Raw genomic sequence first — 27,481 nt, forward strand, 5'->3', positions numbered from 1 at the left:
CTTAAGACACAGATTCTTGAACCAACAAAGGGACAAGGGCCATACTAAGCCTTTTCACATACATATTTTATCACTCAACTCTGGTACCTTTTTGTACACTTGTTAAAGTTACATAGAGATTTTTTCCCAACGATAGCTTGGGGAGTCTGTGGAAAATAAGTCTTTCACTTATCTGCAGAACCAAAGCTTACATTAAAATCATTCATCAAAATCTATGTGCAATGAATCCACTTAAACGGCACATATTTTAAAAGGCGTGGAATATTTCTGCTAAAAATTATATACAATTTTATATCACTCTTCCCATTTTGGAAGAAAACTTTAAAAATGACCCCAGGAAGCATACAGGCTAAAGTCTCTTGAGAAAATTCAGATTAAAAATATAACATGAGAGTGAGTAGATACAGCTAAACCTAATTACCCCACCACCACCAAAAAAAAGCATAATAGAGAGACACTCAGTTCACTTCAATCTCCTTAAAATAAAAGTTTAGCTCCATCTGCTCTTAGCTTCTGCCCTAATCTACTGCTATATCTAGTCTTTGCCAACCTCACTATGCCTACACTGTACCCTGGGGGAAAGTATGGCTCTACTCACACTGGCACAAACAACACGTGGGTTCCCAAGGCAGGCATCCAATTTATTACAGTACCAAACTGTGGATTTAACAAGACATTTGCAGAAAGGGGCCAGAAAAAAAGTGGCATACAACATGGTACCTAAATGAAGCATTTCTAATGCTTACAAATGTATTGCAGATGCTTTTTTAAATAATACACACTTGTGATGATTAGTTTTGTGTCAGTGTGAGTGGGCCACAGGATGTCCCCATGTCTGGTTAAACAGTATTTCTGGGAGTACCTGTGAAGGCGTTTCTAGAAGAGATTAGCATTTGAACTGGAAAACTGATTAAAGCAGACGGCCCTCACCAACGTGACAGGGCAACATCCAACCCGGTTGAGGGCCTGAACAGAACAAAAAGACGCAGGAAGACTGAACTTGCCCTCTGCCAGGCTGGCTGAGCTGAGCTGAGCTGAGCCATCAGCTCCTGCCCTCAGTACTCCTGGTTCTCATACCTTCAGACTCAAAGGAATGGTACTCACACCACCCGCTCTGCTGCTCTCAGACCTTCAAACTACACCACCAGCTGCAGATCTCAGACTGTGGGACTTCTCAGCCTCCGTGATTATGTAACCCAATCTCTTATAAGAAATCTTTTTCTTTCTTTACTTCTTTTCCTGATTAATACAACACTTTTAAGAAAGGAGTAAGTAGGTTGGAAGGAGAACTAAACTGTTATTATCAGAACTTTCCCACATGGGAATGACACAGTGAAAGCAATGACAAACATAAAGGCTAAACCAATTAAAGTATGAAGGAAATTTGATCTGAATTCAACAAAGCGCAAAAGAGTACTTTACTGGCTGTGACTGTATATGGTCTATAACAGAAATATTTCAGAGTACGCTATTCAAAAGAGTTACAAAGCACCTTTCCCCCTAGGGGAAAAAAGTGCTTTATTATAAAATTATAATGAATGAAAATTTCTAAGAAGCTAACTTAATCCTTTAAGTCTTCAGCTTTCACGTGGGATCACTACCATATTTCCCCTGTAAGTCTTAGTTGAAGCAAGTAGTCGATTTAATCTTCATATTCTGGTTGCTTTTAATCTGTTTTATTTTGTACATGATGTTCTTTGGGATATGTCATGAGTTGTGGGGGTGGAATTAATGTACAAATTCCTTTTAATTAAAGAAAGATTAAAGCTGTTTAAATTAGCATTCAGTGCCACTCACATTTTGTACTAGTGCTGACTGACGTACATCTTAATCAGCACTGCTACAATTTCTGAAGTAGTTCCCCCAAATTATTTTCATAGCAAAGCTATTTCAGTGGGGGAGGTGTGAGAAATGAACTCCTTATCATTCTAGTGTACACATTCTTACAGAGAAAATGTTCATTTACATATAGGTCAACTTTCCAGGTTAACTGAAGCTTAGTCCTTAGAGTATCAAATGAAAAAAAGAAATCTTTAACAGTTAGAAATCATTTTTTTTTGACTAGACACTCTCCTGCCTTCTCACATACAGTATTTTGAGTATAATTTAATCATTTACTGCTTATTCAGAGTCATGATCATGAAAATACTGTTTAAAAAAATACTCCTAGAAAAACGTGTAGTGTGTTTACACTAACTAAAAATTATTTTTCCTTGAGTTCTTCTGTCTGCTTTCAGTAATTTTTGTCTTCTTCCTCACTATTAATGAGACTATATTCAATGCAAATACACCTACAACTATGGGGTAAGAAGCCAAACAACTCAATACGACAGAAACACCTCTAAGAGTAAATTTACAGCCTAGGTGACTTCACTGTGAGTTTAAAAATTGTGAAATTTGGTCCACTGCTTTATGAAAACTACCCTGGCTTCTCACAAGGCCAGAGTTTAATAAAAAACTTGGGTATGTTTCAGATAACTTAAGCATTTCACTAGAAAGAATGCTGGATTAATACAGACAAATGAAAACAGCAATTTATCCAGTTAGCTGGTCTGGGACTAGGCCCTGAAGAATCTGAGTATTCAGGGAACTCCTTCTGAGAATATGCATTAATTCTTTTCTCAAAAGTACCATTTGAGAGTACTGGGGGCAATGCCGCTTGTCCCCTAGGACAATAACCCAGTTCCCTACAGAAACTAAGATGGCAACGGCTCCGGCTGCTGCATGTGCAGAGGCAAGAACGCCAGCCTGAAATAAAGACCAGGCTCTCCATCGCCAATCCAGTATTTACTACTTGTGCTACCCTGAGTCACTCTCTAAATCAGTATAACCTTACTCATAAAATGGGGATCATTTCCCCACTTCTTTAGAACACTAATACAATCAAAATCAAAACTGAGAATGACTCTGTAACCTGAGAAGCACTCTAATAATATGTTTTCAGTCATCATTACAGATGTCACAGACAGGACTGACTAGATTTTACATTTCAAAGAGCAATCTGTGATCTTCAACTACCATCCCCAAAGAGGCTAATGCCTCCAGATCCACAAGAGATTACTTCTTCCCTTAGTTTACATGTAACAGGAAGCCAAAAATTCACATAGGTATAAACAATGAAGAAAATGCACCTGTAATTAAGGTTAATTTGGCTTTAATATGACAAATACCCAATTATCTTCTCTTCTCCAAAAGACGTCTCAAGCTTTATGAAGGTAATCTGAAAAACATCTACTTTCACTGTCCTCTCCTTGGAAGTCACTAACACTGGTAGGTAACTCAAACTTTTCCATTATTTATACTTGTTTAAAAGTTGATGCTTAGGGAATGTATTGGTCCTTTAAAAACACAGCTCAAGTACTCCTGACCCTTAAAACATTGGTTTCTTAGGTTTTCTATCCCTTAGCATCACTTCTCCATGAAATCCCCCATTCCCACCTCCAGCCCGTCCGTCCAAGTCAATCTTCATGGAGATCAGACTAACCGAGAAAAGACAGTCAAGTTCCACACACCTTAGGTAATTACCTGCACTGCTTGTCTATGATACCAAATTGGCACTTTTCTTCACAAGGGAGAAAGCATATCAAAAAAAAAAAGGTTCCCAAACTTTCTCAGTTCACAGTATCCTTAACAGCTCAGTAATCTTTTTCCCAAGGCACCTCAGGCTCAAAAAAACTACAAATATTCCCATTTATTAAATAGATCCAAACAATGTAATAAATATTTATGTCCTAGGAACTTAGCACCTGTTGGGCACTACACTACTTCTCAAACCTTGGAATTCAATTGGAGACCACCGTCCTTATCTATTTTCACACAGTTACTTGCTTATCACAGCAGGGGCAAAAACACTGCTTTGCAAAGTTATAACCTCATCAGAAGGCATTTGGCGATCTAATGCTAAAACTCTGAACTACTTTAGCTAGTACTTAAAGCAGCATCCTACAGATGTCACCATATTACCCTCCAATATTTAAAATATCCCACACTGTCCCCATGAATTCACTGCAGCAACCCAGTGCTCCTTGGTGCACAATTTGGGAACCATAGCCTTTTAAGTTTCCAGTCCTCTGTGGAACAACCCCTATAAAAACGAGGCCACAGAGCTTTTACATACATTTAAAGGGCTAATAAATTTAAATTCTAAAATAAACATATACAATGTCTTTAAATTAGAATACTAGAGGAGAACTTACCTAAATCAAAATCATACATACAGTAGGTCATCAAAATGTCATGAAGCAAAATCAACCCTGGATTATCTTGGCCTTCATAAAACTTGTTTGTTCGATCTGTTCTGTTAACATCTTTTTCTGAGGAAGAAAACCATCACATATTTGAAAACCTTTGGAGTAAAAGATTTTTCATAAATCTCACATCTTACAAGAACATAATTATTTCTCTTGTTAATAATTTTTCTCGCTTGCTGAGCTTTTAGTTAATGAAAAAAATCCAACAAATTCCATTTTAGATACACAATAAAATTAACATTTTGGAATATTTTTCCAAAGTCAGTCCACCTCCTTTTGGGTATATTTTAAAATATTTTTCAATTTTTATCTAAACATAGAAATCTTTTAATTGAATAGTAAGAAATACTTTCAATTAATTAAGACCAACACCTAGTAATATTCACATTAGTTAGCAATAAAAATACCAGTCGTGAATGAATGTGATACAGTAGTTTCTGAAAACAGTAATGAAAAAAGCTACTATGCAATCAGGCGCAATCACAGGGATTTGTTTCGTTCATAATTGCTATCAACTTCTTTGTCATATCCCCAAATCAGCTTTAGGATAAATTACTTCCTTATTCTCATGTATACATTATTCAGTTTACATATAATTATAAGCAATTTATTTTAATTGTGAAAAAATAAAAATCCGTATTTTTCTGGAAATGATTTCATGACATTAAAAACAGGTTTGGAAACATCACCAGGACTATATCCCAAGCTGTCTTGACAAATTCAACTCACAAACACTGATTCCTACTAGATGTATCTTGTTGTGAAAGACTAAACAACTAAAAATACTTTCCCCAAACTTGAATCCCTCAATAATTAGGAAAAATAATTCAAAGAAATTCAAAGTGATGAACTTACTCTATAATCAAATTTTGTTTAAAAGTTATAACTGAGTTGTAACTTTCCCCCAACCCCTGGCCCATTAAGCTGAGTAATTTGAAAACACTTTCTCAAGAACTGTTGTGAAGAGATGGGGAGGTATTTTACAACAAAGTAGAATCTAACAGAGCATGACCTGAGTTTAGATTCTGTAAGGGCATTTAAAAAATCATCAGGACAATATTCTAGCTTTCTGTTAAAATACATTCCATTTGATTCTATGAATGTAAGCACACATCTCTAGAACTGTGGATACATTTTTCAAATAAATAAGGAAAAGCAATACCAAAAAAAATCATGCTATCAATGGCAAATTTCATTTAAAAGCATCAAAATGTTTCATTCTCTTATTATAGTTGATAGTTATTTTTTATTAATGAGTTATTTTTTTATTAACTCAAACACAATTTACATAGAGGATCTGCCTTAACAGGTGTTTTAAACACAGTAAAAAGTCATTTGTACCCTCATGAACTATCTATTTCTTTCCTCTTAAATAAATATTTAGTAATGATACGCCAGGCAGAAGACAAAAAGACTGAAGAGAAGCACAACATGCCGACGGCTCCATTTCACACTCACCATCACTAACCTCTGGGGGACCCCTGACACTGCGGGGCAATCATGCTCTTCCCCTCGTGCATTCCCTCTCTCTGCATTCCCTCTCTCTATTTATATAACTGTTTTACGTATTTTCCTCTCTCCTCAAGCCTCCAACATGTCATCTTCTCCCACACCTTAGCTCTGAGGATCTTCCTTCCCATTTCTGAGAAAACGGAAGTTATCCAAAGAGAACTTAGTACTTATCACTAACATTCCAAAAAGATGCCTGGTGATTCTAACATGCAGCCAAAAGTTACGAAGCAATGCTCTAATGACTTGGATTCCTGGGCCTTCTTATCTGCTTCTCTTTCCCTAGGTGACATCATCTATACCCATGGGTGTTTATACTGACAATACCCAAATTTATATATCCTACCCAGACTACTCCAGATTATTCAACTAGCCATTGACATCCCATTTGTATGTTTCACTTTAAAATATATATCTTAAAGTGAAACATACAAATGGAGAGAGAGAGAGAGAGAGAGGGAGAGGGAGGGGGGGAGAGAGGGGGAGAGAGGGGGAGGGAGAGGGAGAGGGGGAGAGAGAGAGAGAGAGAGAGAGAGAGAGAGAGAGAGAGACAGAGACAGAGACAGAGACAGAGACAGAGACAGAGACATCTAATTTAACTTCATTATACCCCTACTATCAAGCATCTCTTTTTTAGAGAATAGTTATTCCCAGGTAAGTAGCTATTCAATTCTCAAATACTGACAAAATTTACTATCTGGAGTCATTTATTTAATTAAAAAATGAAATACATGCCTATTAAGAGGTGTGGGGGTATATAAACCAAAGCCTCTTAAATCTCTGAATGACAGAAACAAAAGTAATTTTTATTTTTCTCCTTTTTGCTCATTTAGAATTCCTAATTTTTTTTATAATACACACCAGGTGTTCCTATAATCAGGAAGACAATTTTTAAATGAAATTAACAAGCAAATAAAGTTACAAACTTTTGTTTTAATTCACATTTTAGAGCTCAAAATGAAATATATCAGTACTTACAAATGTACTGACTGAATTCATACTCCTACTGGAATATGAACAGCCAAGAATATTAGACACATATTTTAATGTACTCTCCAATTCTGATTTCTCATTTTTATTGAAGTATAGTTGATTTACAATATTAACATTAGTTTCAAGTGTGTAACATAGTGATAATATTTTCATAGATCATATTCTATTTAAAGTTATTACAAAATAATGGCTCTATTTCTCTGTGCTGTATGATATAGCCTTGTTGCTTATCTATTTTAAACATAGCAGCTTCTGTATCCTAATTCCCTAACCCTATCTTGGCCCACTCCTCTCCCCACTGAAAACCACTAGTTTGTTTTCTTTATCTGTGAGTCTGTTTCTCTTTTGTCATATACATCTGTTCAGCTGTATCGTTTAGATTTCACACGTAAGTGATAAAGTGTTTATCTTTCTCTAACTTATTTTACTAAGCATAACACTCTCTAGGTCCACCCACATTGCTGCAAATGGGAGAGTTTCATTGCTTTTGGGGGCCGAGTATTATTCCATCGCGTGTGTGTACGTATCACAACTTCTTTATCCATTTGTTGTTGATGGACACTTAGGTTGCTTCCATATCTTGGCAACTATAAATAACTGGGGTGTGTGTATCTTTTCAAATTAGTGTTTTCATTTTCTTCAGATATATACCTAGGAGTGGAACTGCTGGATCAGATGGTAGTTCTTTTCTTAGTTTTTTGAGGAACCTTCGTGCTCTTTTCCATGGTGGCTGCACCAGGCTCCACTTAGTTTTCAATGAGAATTATTCCACTATGCAGATGTATTTTTGATGTGTTTGTGGGGGAAGGTAAGTTCTGAGTCCTCCTACTCTGCCATCGTGACCTCCTCCCCTCTGAGAAGAAGTTTTATGTCCTCCATTATTTGGCCCAAATTCACAACAATGCCAGTTTCCTTAGAGGGCTAGAGAGTCAGATAGAGGCTTTGCAGCTAGAAAGAGTGCCCAAATCACACTGCCAACGCTGCCCTAGGTGGCTCTATGTATTTTCACAGTAAGAATCTTTGCCACAAGCCTCTGATTTCTTTTTTGACCCCTAACTCTGTAGCATTTACATTCACTTCTTAAATCTTATCAAGGCTTCATGTAACCCTCTCATGCATTTTCAAAATTAAGAAAAAATTACCGATAAGACTTCTATAATCTCTTAACCTCGAATTTCTCCTCTCTTGTTCCTCGCTGACAGATTTCCACTGTAGTTTCATCCTGAAGTATTCATCACTATAGAAAACAATTTTACACTAAAGTTATTTGAACACTTTAAAAAAACTTTAATGTATCAAAGCATTTATGATGCTAGTGAGATGTAAGTTTATAAATATGATAGCGAAGTATTTAAAATTATGATAAATTAGTGGAAAAAAGAAAAAATAAAATAACCTTATATATGTCATAAACTTTAAACTACTAGAATAATTTAGGTATGATTTTAAGGAAACATTTACTTCAATCCTTAATATCATACCTAAAATTATTCTAGTCATTAAATATTTAAACCACTAAAATTTCTGAGTAACTACAAATACAAATCTACAAGATTTTTTTTTATGACACATAAGAGCTCCATTTCCCAACCAGTTTATTGCAGACACTCAGTAATGTCAAAATGTCTCAGAAGGACTGGCAAATGTGTTGAAAAAAGAAAAGACTGAGAGTTTGAATATACAGATGATTCAAAGTGAGCTTTAAATCAAAAGCTAGACTGACAAACTGGGAATAAGGGTATCTGCAAAGTTGGTCTATATTTATTTTCAAGTCTGATAAATTACTTTAAAATAGAAACATACTTCGAAAAAAACAAAACAAAACTAGAAACATACTTCGAAAAAAAAAAAACAAAACTTCGAAAAAAAACAAAACAAAACGTAAGTTTATGTCATAAGAACACAGGAAAATAAAGATAATTAACCTAAACAGCAAATTCACTTATGAGCCATTTTTATAATTTCATAATAAATTGTAAAATCAATCAAGATGAATGAGATACATTAAAAAAAAAACTACCTAAATACATTTAAAATGTTGATACAAGGACACCAGAATTTTTTTTACCATCTTTCTACAAATTCACCAATGTAACTACAACGAGATCATTTTAAGTGTTTCTGGTCTGAAATACTACGGTGCTCATAACATTTAAATTCAAACAGTGAAAATTAAAAGATTTCCCATACCCTGGTCTACTCCAATTTGTATGGGTGAGTTACTTAGATTTCTCTGATGAACACACAAAAGACCACTACTTACGTTTTTTGTTTTTGTAACTGAGTTCTTTCCTCTTTGGTACTGTCCCAAGGAAAATAACCCAGAAGAAATTTCCATGCTTGTTTTCTCAATGCATGACTAAGTCCCTGAAGAAAATATGCATGTTAAACACACTCATAAAAAAGAATGCAATAGTTTAAGTTTGCAAAACTTGCATATAAACAGAAAAACCGATATTTAAGGGAGAGTTTTACAATCTTATGGTTACTGGAGGGAAAGGTGTGGGAATGGATAAATCTGGGAGTTCGAGATTTGCAAATATTAGCTACTATTTATAAAAATAGATTAGAAACAAATTTCTTCTGTGTAACACAGGGAACTATATTCAATATCTTGTAATAACCTTTAGTGAAAAAGAATATGAAAATAAATATATGTATGCATAGGTATGACTGGGACACTATGCTGTACACCAGACTGACACACTGTAACTGACTACACATCAATAAGAAAGTTTTTAAAAACTAAAGAGTTTTACACAGGCATATCTCGTTTCATTGCGCTTTGCTTTACTCCGCTTCTCAAATATTGCGTTTTTTATTAAATTGAAGGTCTGTGACAATCCTGTGTCAAGCAAGTTTATCAAGTGCCATTTTTCTAACAGCATTTGTTCACATCGTGTCTCTGTATCACATTTTGGTAATTCAGTATTTCAAACTTTTTCACTAGTTTTTTATTTGTTACTGGTAATCTGTGATCGGTGATCATTGTTGTTACTACTGTAATTGTTTTCTTGTGTTTTTTAATTAAAATATGTACTTTACTTATAAAATATGTACTTTACTTTCTTAAGACATAATGCAATTGCACATTTAATCAATTTAATACAGGATAGTGTAAACACAATTTTTATATGCACTGGGAAATCAAAAAATTCATGTTGCTTGCTTTATTGCAGTGTTCACTTAATTGCAGTGGTCTAGAACCAAACCCACAATTATCTCTGAGATTTGCCTATACATAAGAGTAACTCCATTCAGTGAATACCACCTTGGTTTTGACTTTTAGATTCTGAAGATGTAGGCAGCTGACAGAAAGCTCAAACAATGAAGGGTATACAGTAGACTGTACAGCAGAAAGTGTAACTGATTTGATTAGTCTCTCTAAGCCCGATCTCTACTGGATAAGGCAACACCACTGGTACACAAATGCATCCTTCACGTACACAATCCACAGGACCTCAGGTAAGGATGAATATCTACCCCCAGGCTTAATGGTATACCCCTCTAGCCCAACCCGTGGGGACATCACCAGCACCTCACTCTGTCCTACAGGGATTTTAAGGCATCACTTTTTTAGGAGTGCTCCTCTCCGACCTCCAAAGGAGAAAAGGAAGGAAAACTTGAATAACAGCAGTTTAAAATACTAACGCATTTACCCCTCTAAATATCATCTGCTTCATATTATCTACATTTAAAATTCTTCCTTCAGAATCAATGTTCTTAGTCCATTCTTCCAATGATACTGGCTCTCTCCTTTGAACAACAGGTCGTTCTCCAAAAACAATCTGAGAAGATAGGCAAAAAGAAGTACACTTTTAACAGGCAACATGAAATCAAGACATACAGAAAGTAAAACTAAAATATTATTACTTAGACATAAGTTCTAACATTTCGAATATCTTCTCTTATTTTCCAATGTTTAGTTTATTAACTGTAATAGTTAACATTACACACAATTCCCCTCCCCCTACTAAACACATAAATAACTGGGTTATAAACTCAGAAACAGAAAAGCATTTGCTATTTGGGGTTTCGATTACCAAGTATAGAATATTCAACATCTAAATTCTAAAAGAGACTCTTCAAACTAAATGGTATAGCTATATTATTAAAAAAGAGAATATTATTCCATTTATCATATTCTAAAATTAGCTTTTCTTCCAAGCTAAAACTTGTAGCTCTTAGAATTGATTCATGATCCATTAGCTCTACTTGACATTTTCTACAGTTTTTTATTCAATTAACAGATGTTGGTAATTTTAAAATGCCCTCTGCAAGATAAGCCCTTTAATTAGCTAGTACAATTTAGATATTTATAATGTTCTAACTATGTGCAGCCTAGAACTGCAGCAAATTCAAGTCCTGGTGAGCATATACAAAGATTTGCCATAATTCAAGGCCAAAATCCATCTTACTTAAAAAATAAAAGATTCACACAAGAATAAAAGCACTAGAGAAGTGTCCTGGTTAGCTGCCTTTGCAGACTGCCTGAGAAAACATAAAAATTAGGAAGAGCTAGGGAAAACATTCAGGCTTACTATTACTCACTGCTATGCACTCAATGAAACAATCTGTTCATTATTATCAAAAAGTCATCAAAGAAAAGAGATCCAATGAACAGAAAAGTTACTGTAGTAATTAATGAACAAGAAACCAAGAATTTGGTGGCAGGACAGCATTAGTTGTTAGATATATTAGTTAGCAAAAAGTTATAAAAAAGGTTTATGAGAAAGAGGCAGATTTAACCAAAATGGAGTTTCTACTTCTACAGCATTCCGTACATGCTTAAAAAGCATTTCTCCTATTAAAATATATAAGCTATTAATATAAATACCACTCACTCTTGTAACGACTTCAAATCCTGGTTCTTCTTGTTGATTTATCTTTAAACCTGGAATAGCATCGCTTAGAAAATCTGCCATCTCTGAAGGTGGTCGCTGATGTGTAGAAGGATCGCTGCCTCTCAAACTATCAAAAATGTAGTTTGTGACTTTGGAAAATCCTACCATAGTCGCTGTGTAAGGATCCTTTTTAATTTTCTATGTAGTAGGAAGAAAAATATTGGCATAATTAATTCAAATAACGAATAAAAATACTGCCTGATGGCAAAAGAGCAGACATTTTTTAAAAGAGGGGAAATCAAAACTAAAACAGAGTGTTCTAAGATTAATTTTTTTTTTCTGAGAAGAAAAATTTAAATTTTCTAAGCCAATTTTTTCATTTGGTTAAAACAGTACACTAAATGGCAAGCTAATGCTACTGATTGAATTGCAGATAAACAAATCATTTGCAGGCTTCATTCAATCTGCATACACCAAAAATATATGCAGTGCTTACTTTCCACTGGTGAATGGCCCACAACAGCTTTCTTCTGTCTAGCAGTCCTGCCTTTACAAAAAAAAATATTTCTTGAAGTGTGTAGTACCACACTAGTCTAACACAAAATACTCGATAGCTAAGTTTAAACACTCACAATATTTAAATATTAGTTGACATTTTAATCTAATTAGATAACCAGTGAAACATGTCAACAAGAGTAATTTGTTCTGGACAATGCAGTCCTGGAAAACAGTTTAAAAAAAAGGTTTTTCTACTGCTAGAGTTATTTCTAAATTCCAAAGTATCTGCTTATTCATATTTAGCAAAAACAGTTACTTCTTAAAGGTCAATCTTTAAAATTATTATTTTCACAAATAAGAAAAACAGTTTCCTCATTTTTAATTTTAATCAGTATTTAGCTCTCTTGCCCTCCTTCCTAAAAAGTTCCCTCTTTATCTCCAGAACCAAGAAGACAGTATCTGGGACAAAGTAAGCACTCAAAACATTTGTTGAATGAATAAGTGAATATATGAATGAAAAAACAACCATTGCATTAGTTTACATAGAAATCTGCGTGAAAAATAAATTAACCTTATTTCTGCCTGTAGTTAAGGGCACATTTTTTGCCAAATGCAAGAATATACTCAAATACTTTAAGAGGAATTAAGACTTTCATGACCCCAAATGAATACACTTAAACAGAAAATAAAAATTCAAACCAGCTTCTTGTCTAAGTTTATCATCAATGAATTCAAAGTGGCTTACCCAATGGACTTTTGACCTAATCAATGAAAGCTGTGATAATAAAAATCTGATGTCCAATTTCAGTTCTGATAAAGGGGAAAATTGCCTTAATGGTAATTAAGAACCAAGAAGGCTTCTGAGTCTTACAAATAATATGATACATATTATTATTTCTACAAAATTACAGAGAATAGTTCCATGAAGTTTAAACACACACACACACCTCATTCTGTATAATCTCTGAGAAAATGAGAGGTAGAGGTATATAAAATAATGGGAGTCAGGTTAACAGATTAATACAAGACAGACTTAAGAAACACACTTGTATTAGTCCATACGCTGGCTCATCAAGAAGATTTTCAAAAGACTGTGAAAGACTCTTATTCTGACAATTCACAAGAAGCGTCCTTTTGTCCTGCGGAGATCTGTAATAAAAAGAAGGGATTTGTAGAAACTACTAACACGCTATCAGTCACTACCTAAATAATTACTAATGCATAGTTATTTTTCCTTAATAACAACAAGAAAAATTTTAAATGCCCAGTTATAGAACTGTTTCCCATTAATACAATATTAGCAAGTACTTAGTAATTATCTTAAGTGAATTCCAAAACTACATGAAACATTAAACACTAATTTTTAACAAAAATAAAAGGGATGAAGTATATTTTTATTCAAGGTGAAGTCGAGGACTAAACTGTAATGAACCAAGACCCCCGTTCAGAATTACAGCAGAAAAGCCTTACAAATATATATTCCCTTATTACCATAAGATTATATCTCCTATCATAAAGAAAGTCAAAACACACTTAAGGATTCCTCAGTATATATAATATGTAAACTATAGGAAGATGTCCTATTTTGAAATAGTTTCCAACTTCATTCCACAGCTTGGAAGTATTGCAATATAAAATGTTAAAAAGATAAGATATGATAGATTATTTGTTAAAGGTCATTAACTATGCTAACCACTATTATAAATACATGAACATATTCCACAAGGTTGTAATGTACAGTTCAGGTAACAGCATGTTTTTAGATCTTGCTTATTAAGCTCTGGACACAATTCTCCCTATTTCCCAATAACTACAGAATAAATAAAATGCTCTCCAAATGGACATCTGTCTAATGTGAAGTAATCAAATGAATTATCCAGTCTTTTTTCTATTCAGTAAGTTTTATAACTTAGTTAGTCAGCTGTAATAAATCCACAACTTTTGTGTTTAAAAATAAAAATTAAATGTATTATTTTGCTGCTATCAACTTCTAGTTTATTACAAATGTCTGAGATAAGAACTTTAATAAAAGTTATCTCCTCTCAATTCTAACACAACAGGATGCAACAGCAAAGCTAGGGGGGATATGAAATCCAAAACAGGATTTTATTCTTAGTCAGAAACAGCACTCGATCTTCAGAGACAATAGTAGCTTAATAAGCCCCTTGGCTTCTTTAAAGAGCTGCGGTTGAGTCATTTGAAGTAGGAAAAAAAAAAATTACTTTTAAAACATTCAATTTCCATTAATCACCATTTTTCTGAATACTTTCTGAGGTCATGTTTAATATGAAGACCTACAGGTTCTCGCAAGGCACTTCTTAATGACAGGTCAACTTTTAAAGGCAGCACCAGAAAAAGAAAAGTAATACATAGGAATATAGGAACGTATTTTTTTCCTAGCACAGTGCTGCTGGTGCTATGGTTATTATTTTTTCTTAACAATGAATTAAGTCAAAATTTTTCTTTAAAATCCAAATAAAAAATATTCATGAAAGTCAAAACACTAGGTATGCATGTAGAAGGGGAACACATGCAGTCTTCAGTTATCTGTGCTCAGCTCACTGTTACGACTCCAGCTCTCAAACTATAGTCACCAAACTGGAGAGGGAAGAAGAAATGACTGTTCAACCAACCAACAACCACAGATACTTTTTTTTTTTTTAAAGGAAGGGTTTATTTTTTATACCTAATGCTCTTGTGATGAGGCTGGGGGAAGTCACGTAAGGCTTGGTTGCCCCTAAGGAAATCAACAAAGCATTTTTCAAAGTATTTCAGTAAGAGGACAAATAATATGTTCCCTAAGCAACTGCCGAGCTCACACGAGGGCTGGCACTCCAGAATATTGTTGCCTTTCCACCCGCCAGGTCATCACGTTGATTTAATCTGATAAGATTACATATTATGTATTTATAAATATTATATTTATATATTCTGGGAATACCATGGATTCTAGGAAGTTGAACGCTCATGAAAACATTATTGAAGACTTTCAAACTCATTGCAGCAGTAAGACAAAACTTTTAATAATGCTAACATCAGCAATTCTATTAGATCCTACTAAAAGGGCTTAAAGAAAACCAGAATATAATATCGAAACCACAGACTCATAACCACTGAAAATTCAGAAGTAATTTTCAGGCTTGGAGTGAGTCTCTCCCAAAGGCCTCAGAATAAATTCAGAACTTTTAACAGCTGAACAAATGTTTGCATGTTGAGATGTAGCAGTAACTATCTTACATTGCTACTGAGAAGAGCAACATGCAAAGTTAAATAAATAAATAAAAATATCATTGCAGAAGATATAAATACAGAAAAAGTTAATAAAAAAATTAAAAGGTGCAAAATATTTACAACAAAGGGAATAAATGAGGGGCTAGAGCCTAATCTCGTAAATAGTTGGTGTTATATGATGATATAATCGATTTGGCTTTTTAAGGAAATTTTTACTGCTTAGATATTTATATATTAATTTTAAAATGGCTCAAAATATACAAAATAATTTTAGCAGGCCCAATAACCTTCATTCATATTCTAGCAACTATCTTGGTTCCAGAAACCTAACAAAAATATAATTATGGCTCATTCTTTAACTCAACTGCGTATCATGTTTTACATGGTGCTAAGTCAAAGAACACTAACAAACATCAATGAATAAGACAATGTGTTTTTCCTACTAAATAAAGAAAATCATTTGAAAAATAGTAAGTTGGTCAATTTTGCGCTGACTAACCCAGCTGGTGAGGCTGAAAGAACTGTGCGTGGCTGGCCCAGCCTTTTCCTCGCTCCTTCAAGGCTGCACATTTGCAATCTCTTCATCTGTATGGTAAGGCCCTCAATTCATGGAGGCAGGTTACTAGGAAGACCACGTGGCCACAGATGTAAGCCACATTCTTCAATTTAGGCTAATCAGAGAAAAAAGATAACATGGTCTGATTCTGCCTCTACTAACGTTTTGAACTCAGAAGACAACAAGGAGGAGGACCCTGGCACAGACTGGCCAGCATCCCAGTGAGGCTGCTGAAACCCAGGTTCTCCTGGACTACTCTTCCTCCTTCTGGTCTCTACCACGATCTGTGACTCCAGGAACATGACCCTGGAAACATCATTTTGCTTAGGATAACTGCTTCAGAGACAGGAAATGACACCTAACAGAGTAAAAAATAGGGGAGATTTAGGGATTTTCATTTCTTTGGACATTAACCTAATTGAGAATTCCATTTATTTGGATCATAAGTAATGAACATAAAGAACAAGAGCCTTTAATCTCTCTCTAAGAATCTGATAACGGGAAATGGCTTACACAAATTTGGGGCTTATTTTTACACTGATGACTTTATTTGGAGTATCCATATTCTACCACTTGGACTCAGGATATAATCTCTGGCGAGCTACACAGCACAACGTAACTGGGCCTAATTTATGATGGGAAAGAGAACAGGGAGTGCTTACTCTCTGCCTAGGGTACAGAGGGACTTTGGGGATAAAACAGTTGATGTTCTATTCTCACACATTTCAGACTACTCAGGGGGCAAAGAATAAACCGGCCCCTAGTGTCACAGGAGAAATACGCGATGGAGGAATGGCTGGTATTAGGGGTGCGGCTCTTGAAGGACTCACTTCAGACAGCTATTTCCTCCCCCAGAAATAGCCACGTCCTTGGTTGACCATAAATCTGACAGCACGTAGTAGGAAGAGAGAAAATAACGTGTAGGGGAGTCAGAGTCCTCTGCCAGGTTTTTCTCTTTGACCAGGTCATTAAAGGCTATACTTAGACACATACTCACTTCCTGACCCATTTCGCCCTCTCCTCAGTTAATCTCATTCTCTCTCAGAGCTTCAATTACTCCTAACACACACATACACGCAAAAACTTACATACAACCTACTGCATGCTCTCATAGTGCTGTAGCTCTCCTAGTCACCTATTAGAGCTGAAAATTTACATTTATTTGTATAAGCACTGTTTGTCCTTTCCCACAATAGTACAAAATCCATGAAGACAGAGGCCATATCTTTTTGATCATCCCCCTCCTTTCCAGCACTTACTATGATGTCTAGGACACAGTAGGTCCTCAAAAAAAAAAATCTGTTGAATGAAAAAACAAAGAACACCATTCCCACAGCTTCATGTTTCCAAATGGAAATATGCATTTCTACTAAAGAAAATCTCCTTCAGAGACATATCTGGCTGCTGAGATCAGGACAGAATTAAGACACGTGCTTGGCATAACCCCTTACAGGCTCTTTTGCTCTCTTGGATCTGTCTGCCAACAGAGAAGGTGGTTCTCGTCCTCTCTCATTCACGTCGTAAGTTGTCTGTGTCCTCACTAGGGAGACCTGTGGTTGTCCAAAGTGATAACTGGGCGACTTCAAAATTAATTTGGGGTGAATTACTATGATGCTACATATCTAAGCCTCACCAATAAGAATATTTTTACCACCATTTGTTTGATTCTTTTATTTACTTCTCACTTGTTTACAAACAGAAAAGGAAACAAAGTTTCACTTATAACCTTCATTAAAATATCACCAACGCATATTTAAGGTACACATTCCCTTATAAGCACCTAAATGATTAGTCTATCTTTGAACCCATCCAGGACAGAAAACGTTCTTCCTCTTGAGTAATTTCCTTCTAATTTATATTTGGAGTCATAACCAAAAAAAAAAAAAAAAATCTAGTTTATTCCCTTTAATAATTCTTTCAAGATTATTTGTAGAACTGATAAGCACCATGCCAATTATTCACTTAACTAAGATTTAATGAACACATACTACGTGCCAGGCACTATAGCTAGGAATTTAGAAGAAAATGTAAAGACAGATACAATCCCTGTCTTTAATGCGCTTACATTCTAGAGTAGAACAGAAAAGACAAAATGATTTTATTCTGTTAAGGGTCATGAAGGAAGCAAACAAGAGAATGAAAAACCAAAAGAGAATGGGGGTTAAATTAATCAGAGAGCGAGTACCCAGAAAAGCACCTCTGAAGAAGTGACACTAAACTGAGACCTGAGGGATCAGAAAGGGAGAAGAATATTCTAGGCAAAAGAAACATACACATATAGGACCAGAAGACAAGAAAGAGTTTAAACTTAGGGCATTTCAGGAACTAAAAGAAAAGTATGTGGCTAGAATACAGAAGAGAGTGGCATGAGATGAAGCTTAAAAAACAGAGCTAAGACAGGGCATAGTAAGAAGTTTGGGTTTTATTTAATGTTGTAAGTTAAAGTTAAATCCCCACGTCCCTCTAATGTTTTTCACGATACCACTTTGATCCCTCGCATTACAGCTTTTCCGTATAATACAGTTAGTCTAATACATCTAAAATGCAGTGTTTAAAATCAAATCTAGTTCTCCAAAATATGATCTTACCAGTGAAGAGTAGAGAAGGACTATTACTTCATTCTAGATACTGTGCTTTAATCACAGACTCAGAATGAATGAGATCTTTTGTAACTGTTACATCACAATACTGATAATGAGCTTGCTATGATGCTAAAACTCCCAAGCCTTTCACAGCTGCAATTCAACAGCCAAGCCTTCTGCCCCAGTCATGGCAATGCTCCTCCTGAAATCCACTTAACCCCTTGGGTGGTAGCCTATTCACAGCTTTTCACTTCAAGACCCCAGGCCCACATACTACCAACCAGGGCTGACTTTCTTATGGTTACTGGTACTAGTCCACATGCCTAGTGCCAGCCAGAGGTGGTCAGCATGGTAAGGGAGAGAATTTCATGCCAGTAAACACACAGTCAAGATCTTCCAACTTCTGGATCACCCCCTCACTTTATATAATCTATGTTTAGGTATGACATCACTCTATTATAAAAAGTGAGGACATTATTAATGAAGTTAACAATCACTCTACAGTTCTCCAAACTAAAAATATCAACTTCTCCCGTCTTTCACCTCCATATAGCCAATCAATCACAAACTCTAAATACTTCTCCAGTACTATCTTTCCTGTCCCTCTCCTAGTTCATGCCACTGTAATCTCACCGAGATGACTGGAACAAGCTGCTGACACGATTTACAAGATCCTTCATGCTCTGGGCATTTACTCAACTCTTTGGCCTCAACTTTAAATTTGATACCCTCCCTTTTCCCACTACGCAGACCTGTGATACTGAAATGCTGAGCTATGTGATTACATCACGTTTTACATCCTTCCCTCCATCTAAAACGTCTCTCCCTCTAAATATCCCCTTCTCTATCATGATAATTTTCACTCAATAGTTAGATCTCAACCTAGATGTTACTCCCTTCAGGTAGTCTTCCCTGACCTTTACCCAAGCCCAGTCCGAATGAAGTACCTTCCTCCATTACTGGGAACTTCCAAAGCACCTTGTACTTCCTCCCTCTTAGTTTCTGAGTGTTACTGCCACTTACTCGCTGGCATCTTTCGCAAGATTAACTCTCAGATATCCAGGAACATGATATTTATTAGTGAACGATTAGTGAACTAACAACCAGCACAGTGCTCAGAACATAACAGATACCAAAAATATATCTGTTGAGAGTGAAATGTGAGAAAGAGTATGTGTGTACAAATGCCCATGGAAAATAAATGTAAGACACAAGATTTTTGGAAAGTGAGAAAGCCCTGACCTCCACAATTTTATAAAGCCTTAGATTTGCCTGACTTAAATTTGCAACATTACAAATAAAACTATGCTTAACAGAAACTTAATACAAGGTAAATTTGGTAAATAATCCATAAATTATTGCTTCATCATCATTCATTTCAATGTGTCTTAAAAACACTGGACGACAGTTTTCTTTAAAACAGTAAAAAGGCGATAAGTTACAGATTCAAATTACTGAAATAGCAAAAACGTATTCATTCATCCAAAGGAGTCAATATTCCAGAAAAAACAAAGCTGCTTGGCCCCTGATACGCACATAGGTCACCGACACCCAATGACAAGCAAAGCTAGTCTGTCTTGGAACCAACACAACAATCCAGTTTCAACAGGTCGAAAATAGTTTGATACTTACTCACACAACACCACATGTTTCTCAAGAGAGTCAATCAGCAGTTTGCTGTCTCCTTGATGAAAGTGCAGCGCGGGGAGAACGACGTCATCCTTTAGACAGAACACCAGATACGACCAGCCCATCCCCTCTTTGTTCTGCTTGATTGATTTCAGGTCTGTCAAACTGAACAGGAATGACCATTTGCTTTTCCCATTTCTATGACTTGGAGCATCTTAAAAACAAGAAAGTGGGCAAAATATTTTTGTTCACCTTTTTAAAGGGTACTGATAGTACTCTTCCTGACTGCCCAACAGAACCTAGGTAATGAATATAGCATTCATATTACCATGGTTTCCATCTGTATTAGAAATGGCAACATATATTTTCTTTAAAAAAAAGTTTTAAAAATAATTATCTTAATACACACAAATTGAAAAAATGTTATCCCTATTTAAAAATACCAGCTTTACCCCAAAATGACCATGGCTTTGGAAGCAGACAGGCTGGATTCAAACTTCAGCACCACCATCTTAAAAACTGAATGATCTAGGGCAAATAATTAAATCTGAGTCTCAGTTTCTTCATCTGTAAAATGGAGGTAACTATACTTACCTCCTGATATTATTCTAAGAATTAAAAAAGATAATACTTGTCAATTAACTAGTACAATGCCAAACATATAGAAAATACTCAATAAATATTAATCTTTTCTACTTCCCTCAAATATAAATAACATGATGCACTTGGAGGGTCATTTAAAAACAAACAAAATTAATAAATACCATTTCTTCACTTCCTTTTGCAATTAAATTTTTACTAGACTACACCGAGTGAAGGTAAAAGTATACTGGTATAAAATATAACACTGGAGCGAATGCAGACATTTTATTTGCAAATTCCCAAAGAAGAGTGGGGAACTGAGGTTGAAAAGGTAACAAAGTTCTGAATGCTTCAAAGAGAATGAATACATTCAATCTTCCTGCCAAATCAACTTTCTACTAAATTAAGATCTCAGTTCAAACCAAACTATAGCTATGTAAAATTAAAGCATTTCCTAGTGTGTGGGCTATTTATATAAGCTTAAAATCCTATGTTTGTGAACAGTATCATAAAAGATAACAAGCAACTTAAAGATTATACATTTAAATAAAAATTTAAACAACAAAGGAAAAAATGTTTTCTTCTCACTAGTACTTATAATTTCTAAACAAAAAATGTCATTTTATTTTAACATTTTAACTCAGAAATTTTTTTGAAAACCTTTTCTCTAATGTTATTTCCTAAGAAGTGTCATACTCTCCTGTTACGGAAAATCTTCATTAATTCTGTCCCACACTGTCAATTCCACAAAGATAAACAGCATAGATAATATCTGCTTATAGATCTTAGTCAAAGGGTAGATCAGTCAGTACAGGGTCAGGAACACGACAGCTACAGGGTCAGGAACACAACAGCTCCATCACCTCCAACAAGGGCTCCTATACTGATACAAAGAAATCTACAGCTTATAGAAACCTCTGCCTGCAAGGACTGCAGACACCATCACTCTTTCATGGACACTTTAATAAGGATTATTTGAAACAAAGTCCAGAAAAGCTAAAGTAACTTATCTATGCAGTGATCTGCCTAACTTCCACACCAGTTTGGATGGTGAATTCTTATCTAAGGCTGGTACTAGATTAACTACCATATGCCCACTGGACGAATACACATCATGGTCCACTGGAGTTTATGTTACAGAGCTCATACCACACCACTGTAAACTAGTATCAAAGTGAGAATAACTCTAGACTTCCAACATCTTCAGGAATTATTTAAGTGTGAATGTACCTAGACCACCCAGAAAGGATACATACTACTAGATTATCTGCAAAGACCAAAAAATATTTTCACAGCAACACAGCAATGAAAAACTAGGCATAATTTTTTAATTAAATTCTTAAGTTACACAAAAAGTATTTAATCAAACATAATGCAAGGAAAGCATATAAAGTGCATTAAATACATGCAGGCTATATGAACTATCAGGAGTTTGTACATGTTCAAAAGTAAAGATTTTACACAGGTCTCTCCCGTCAATGGAAGAGCCACACATTATATATTAAATACAATAGGAAGTGCCTCACACGTTTCCTCACTTACAGCTCCAATAAACGAGAGAAACTTACGAGTCAGTCCTAGAAATCCCTTTGCTAGAGTGTAAGCCTCATGAGAACAAGAACTTAACTCTGTTTACAACTATATTCCCGGTGCCTAGAAGAGCAACTAGCACACAGTAGGTATTTAAAGACGTGTTAAATAAATGAATAACCTAGTACCAAGTCAACATAAAGTAATCTATAATTTGGTCAACCAACAATAGCTAACCAGAAACAGAAATGGTTACAAAGGAAAACTAACAGAATCTAAGCATTAACTCAAAATTTCCTTCTTTTTCCTTAAAGAAAGGGAAATAAAACTAATTAGTTCTGATGAATTTACTATGTTATCAAATACATGTAAAAAATATCTCCAACACACTGACATGGGAAAACAAGCCATAAGTTGTTCAATTAAAGTCTCCAAATGTCTGAAATAAAATTAACATCAAGGACATGACATTTTATTTGCATGCATTTCCAGAACATCACAGTATTCTGCTGTTCTGGGAGAGTATATTTTCAAAACATGTGATCTAGTATATAAAAACAATGACTTAAGCAGTATATTTCTTAAATATAAATTTAAAAAAATTTTTAATACTCAATTTTAAAGGTTCATCTCAACTTCCCTCTATGAATCACAAAAAAGTAAACGTAAAAAATGTGAAGATTATAATAAAAATAAAATAAAAATTTCATTTGAAAAAATGCTTTTTAAAAATATAAAAATTTAGTAATGGTATAATTTTGAATTCTGAAACATCGAACTTAGAAACGTCTTCCTTGGGAAGGAGTTCTGATGAACCATTAACTGCATGAGGCAGACAGTCTAGGATAAGACAGGATGGAACGGGCTAGGATGGAACACAGGAAATGTACTTCACTGACTCCTTGTTCTGTTAAATGTGTGCATGCGTATGCACACTGGGCCATACTGTTCAATGTATTTCTTACTACTATGCACAATCATAAGCTTTTTTTAAATACTGGAGAAAAAAAAATGTCTCCTTAGCTTTTAACAATTACCAAATGAAGGTTCTTTACAAGTCACAAGCACAACCAAGACATTAAAAACAGTATTAATGTCTGTGGTTTATGCTAAACTATGCAGCTACACAGGGGTTCTTAAATCATCAAGTGAGCTTCTGAAAAATACAGAGAAATACAGACACCCAGGCTTCATCTCCAGAGTATGAGTCAATTTACTGGATGAAAACCAGGCACTGGTATTTTTTTTTTTCAAAAGCCCAACCTCCCCAGGTGATTTCAATGTGCAGCCAGGGTTAAAAAACATTCATCTAAAAAGATCTTTATGGTCAGATTATGCTTTTCTCAAACACCTAATGCTTCTTTTATGAAATTCTGAAAACGTACTCCTTTTGTTCATTTCTGTGATCTTTTTCATTTTCAAGGAGTTAACAATATTAGGTAACAACAAACAAAAACTAGCAATTCACATAAACCAATCCTGAAGATCTAAGTCTACGAAGTTGAAAACCCCTCACATGCTAATATCCTAAAATCCTGTGGTTTTATCTTTCCTTAATATTTTTGCATTGTTCTTTAAGAACCTTCCCTGTAGAGAGGGAATGCCCAAATTAAAAAAAAAAAAAAAAAAAAATATATATATATATATATATATATATATATGTATGAACTGACTTAAAAAAAGTTGCTTGTGATTTACTGTTTACTTCTTAACTTACTCTATTCCCAAGAAATGCTACAGTACAAAGTATAACTTATATGTGAGATGGTTCTCCAGGCCACACATGAAAATCAGTTATACTTAGTTAGAATGCTCTGTAAATGTAGCCATACATATTCCAGTAAATTTTGGCCAGCCTTTCTGAATCTGGTAAACGTGGATAAATCCTAAATTCAGACCAGAACTATTGAAATATAAAATATCTTATTAGTTATAAAATACAAAGGAACCAATGAAAAAAAATTAACTTTATACAGTATTTAACATTGTTTAAAGAGATCACAAATAGGCTGACCACATCACAGATGGGCAAGCCAGATCATATCTGGGGTAGTTCTGTCAGGTTGCTAGCTTGGCCCTTTTTTGTTACCTGTAGGTAGATAATCACCACGCAGCAAACGTAAATTTAAATATATAAATAAAGGAGAATAGTCACTGAACACACATAAACGGGAGACTGCAATGAGCTGCAAAGACCCCAGTAAACACTGAAATTAGAACCGTATGGTTTAGTGGTACACTCCATCTCCCCCTGGTGCTCCAGGATGATATAACATGATTTTCTTTTATTCTACTAGATTATGAAAAATATGCAAGAGGGACAATCAAAGCAATTTTTTTAAGTGTTTCTATTTTCAATAACTACAAAACAGAACAAGTATTTTTAAAGCCTTTTTATGAAGTCACAACCAAAAAAGCAACAAAAAGATGAAAAGGGAATGTAACTAAAATAAGAGCTATACATACATATTAATCCAGGCACCAAATCATTCTTCTTCCGACTGAGGAACATTAAAGAATTCTCTTTGCTCTTTTGTTTACATTATATTGTAGCAAATCAGTTTAGGATTTCAAAAGATTAAATTCATACCTCCATTGGTATGTGGTTTCTTTTTAAATGAAACTGTATTAACCATGTCCCACTCTGCTTCGTAACTGTTCAGAAGTTCCAGTCCTCGAGCTCTCTCTTTTGGGGCCTGGGTCCATTCTACAACTGAACTGGAGTCCTAAAATAATTACAACATATAAAATATTTAGAGACTAAAACTAGAATTCCATTTCAATCATTAGGTCTTCTCAGCTTCTATATAAATCAACTGTGTAGGTTGTGGCAAACATCATTGCAAACATCAGTAGGTGGGAAAACTGAACACTATTTTCTATCCTTTTCTCCCTTGCTTGCTCAACTTCCCAAAAAGATAAGAAAAGCTTGCTCAGGTTCTCTAGCAGTTAGGGTTGCCAATGAAATATAAGTGGAAGTCAACTGCAAGGCCCTTGGAAATACTTTTGCTTTCTTAATAAAAGCCTGACCCTTTTTCTCTATTTCCTGCTTTTGATATAGCTGTCTTGTCTAAAAATACAGCAGTCACCTTATAATCATAAGGAAAATAGTAAGAAAACCACTACAAATAGCTCCGAATCTCCAGACTTTTGGTTATTTGAGGAAAGTAGCCAAGGATGATTACTTATTTAAGCCACCATTAGTTGCATATTTTCTTAATCAAAATTAGCTAAAAGCCACAAACAAGATATCTACATAGATAATTCTAAAGAACTTTCTGTTTTAAAAGAGAATAAAACCAAAAGTCTATAATGCAATACTAATAATCTGACTAAATAAAAAGTTTAATAACTTCTACACAACAAAAGATAGCACACGTAAGTTACACATAAGCAAAACTGGGTACAAAATGTTTCCAAAACATAGGGAAGATGACAGAAAAACATCCAGGATACAAAAACAACTCTTACCAATTTACTTAGAAATCAACAAATATCAAAAAAGAAAAATAAGGAAATGGTCTGAACAAATAAGTCAAAGATGGAATATAAAGTGACAAACAACAGAAGATGTCCAATTTCAGAAACGATCAAAGAAAAGCAAGTTAAGGGGGGAGGGTATAGCTCAGTGGTAGAGTGCATGCCTAGCATGCGTAAGGTCCTGGGTTCAATCCCCAGTAGCCCCCATCAAAGATAAATAAAAATCTAATTATCTTCCTGCAAAAAAATAAAATAAATAAACCTAATTACTTCTCCCCAAAATAAAAAAATAAAATATTCGTTAAGTAAATAAAAGCATTAAGAAAAAAGAAAAGCTAAGATGAATTTTAATTTTCCTGCCCCACTCAACTGAAAAATAAAAATATGGGAGAGAGTTTGAGGAAATGATATCTCACACTGTTGACAATAGTGCTAATTAGTACTGACTCCCAAAGTATAATTTATTAAAATCCAAAATATGCATGTGTTTCACAACAATAACTCTTTTCATCATCTATCTATATACCCGTCAATGAAGGAATAGGTAAAAAAACCCAGGGGGTTGTCAATAAAATGCTAGGCAAAAGTTTAAAGACTGATATATGTTAATATACGTATGTTCAATATGTAATAGTAAATAAAAATTATGAGACAATACATGCGCTGTTAACAACTAAAAGCTTCTAAAGAAACAATACAGCAAGGATCAGGAATTAGAATGCATTAGACTTAAGATCAAGAAAGGAAACTAGTCAAACCTGGGACAGTAACTATCAAAAATATGGGGAAAAATTTATTTTCAAACTGTAATACTGTGCCAGCCAAGCTATCAATTCAGAATAAGGGTTAAAAAAGTCTGAAAAAAGGAATGTTTCTGCTCTCATGCACTCTTTTTCTCAGGAAGCACTGGAGCTGCACCAAAGCAAGGAAATAAACCAAAATAGAAGACAACATAGGACACAGGAAATGGGGATTAAAATACAGGAAAGAGGCAAAAAGAATCCCCAAGATAATTGCTGCACAGCAAACCAAAAGAGCAACCAGTTCAGAATGAGCTTGTAAGAAGGCTCTGGTAGAAACGTCTCTAAGAAGATGAAGTTAGAAGATCATCTATGTGATTAAATCCTTTGAGAAGAAATGTGGAGAACTGAGCCAGAGTTTCAAGGTGAATTAGAGATAAGACAGAGCTAAATCTCTACCTTTCAGAGTGAGAAGTTAACACATGATACACGTGTTAAACACAAGTTAACCCAACTATTCTACTCCCAGGTTTTCAAGGAAAAATATGCCCACACAGAAACTTGTACATGAATGTTCACAGAGTATTATTTATATTAGTGTAAAAGTGAAAACAACCCAAGTCCATCAACTGATGAATGAATAAACAAAATATGGTATAGATGCATAAATGCAATAGTATTCAGCAAAAAAAAGAAAGAAAGTAATGAAGTACTGACAGGTACTGTAACATGGAAGAACCCTGAAAACATTATGCTAAGTGAAAGAAGCCAGTCACAGAAGACTACGTTATTTTATGATTCAACTTAAACAAAATGTCCATCACAGGCAAATCCTCAGAGACAGAAAGTAAAGTAGTGGGTGCAGGGGGCTGGCATTAAGCAGGAAGGAGGGGTGACTGCTAAAAGGTACAGTTCCTTTTTTGGAAGTAATAAAAATGTTCTAAACTTTGACATTGGTGATGGTTGCACAACTCTGTAAATATACTAAAAACACTAAATTATATACTTTAAAAGACTGAATTTTATAGAACATGAATTAAATCTCAATAAAGCTTTT

General features: G+C 34.8%; 1 protein-coding gene across 2 annotated transcripts in view; it reads right to left on the reverse strand.

Annotated features, from left to right (window-relative positions):
• Window positions 1-27,481, reverse strand: part of TBC1D15 (TBC1 domain family member 15) — a 60,884-nt gene that overhangs the window by 10,710 nt on the left and 22,693 nt on the right. The window contains exons 4-12 of one of the 2 annotated variants that reach the window (XM_014564697.2): window positions 24,795-24,930; window positions 20,096-20,306; window positions 13,141-13,243; window positions 12,093-12,143; window positions 11,597-11,794; window positions 10,412-10,540; window positions 9,016-9,119; window positions 7,895-7,989; window positions 4,197-4,313 (exon numbers count right to left, since the gene is read on the reverse strand). In XM_014564697.2, coding sequence (XP_014420183.1) covers window positions 4,197-4,313; window positions 7,895-7,989; window positions 9,016-9,119; window positions 10,412-10,540; window positions 11,597-11,794; window positions 12,093-12,143; window positions 13,141-13,243; window positions 20,096-20,306; window positions 24,795-24,930 — 1,144 coding nt within the window. The remainder of the gene's footprint in view (window positions 1-4,196; window positions 4,314-7,894; window positions 7,990-9,015; window positions 9,120-10,411; window positions 10,541-11,596; window positions 11,795-12,092; window positions 12,144-13,140; window positions 13,244-20,095; window positions 20,307-24,794; window positions 24,931-27,481) is intronic. The other variant, XM_006191103.3, reaches the window with a different exon arrangement.

The sequence above is a fragment of the Camelus ferus genome, chromosome 12, assembly GCF_009834535.1.
Source record: "Camelus ferus isolate YT-003-E chromosome 12, BCGSAC_Cfer_1.0, whole genome shotgun sequence".
In the NCBI taxonomy this organism is placed as follows: Eukaryota; Metazoa; Chordata; class Mammalia; order Artiodactyla; family Camelidae; genus Camelus; species Camelus ferus.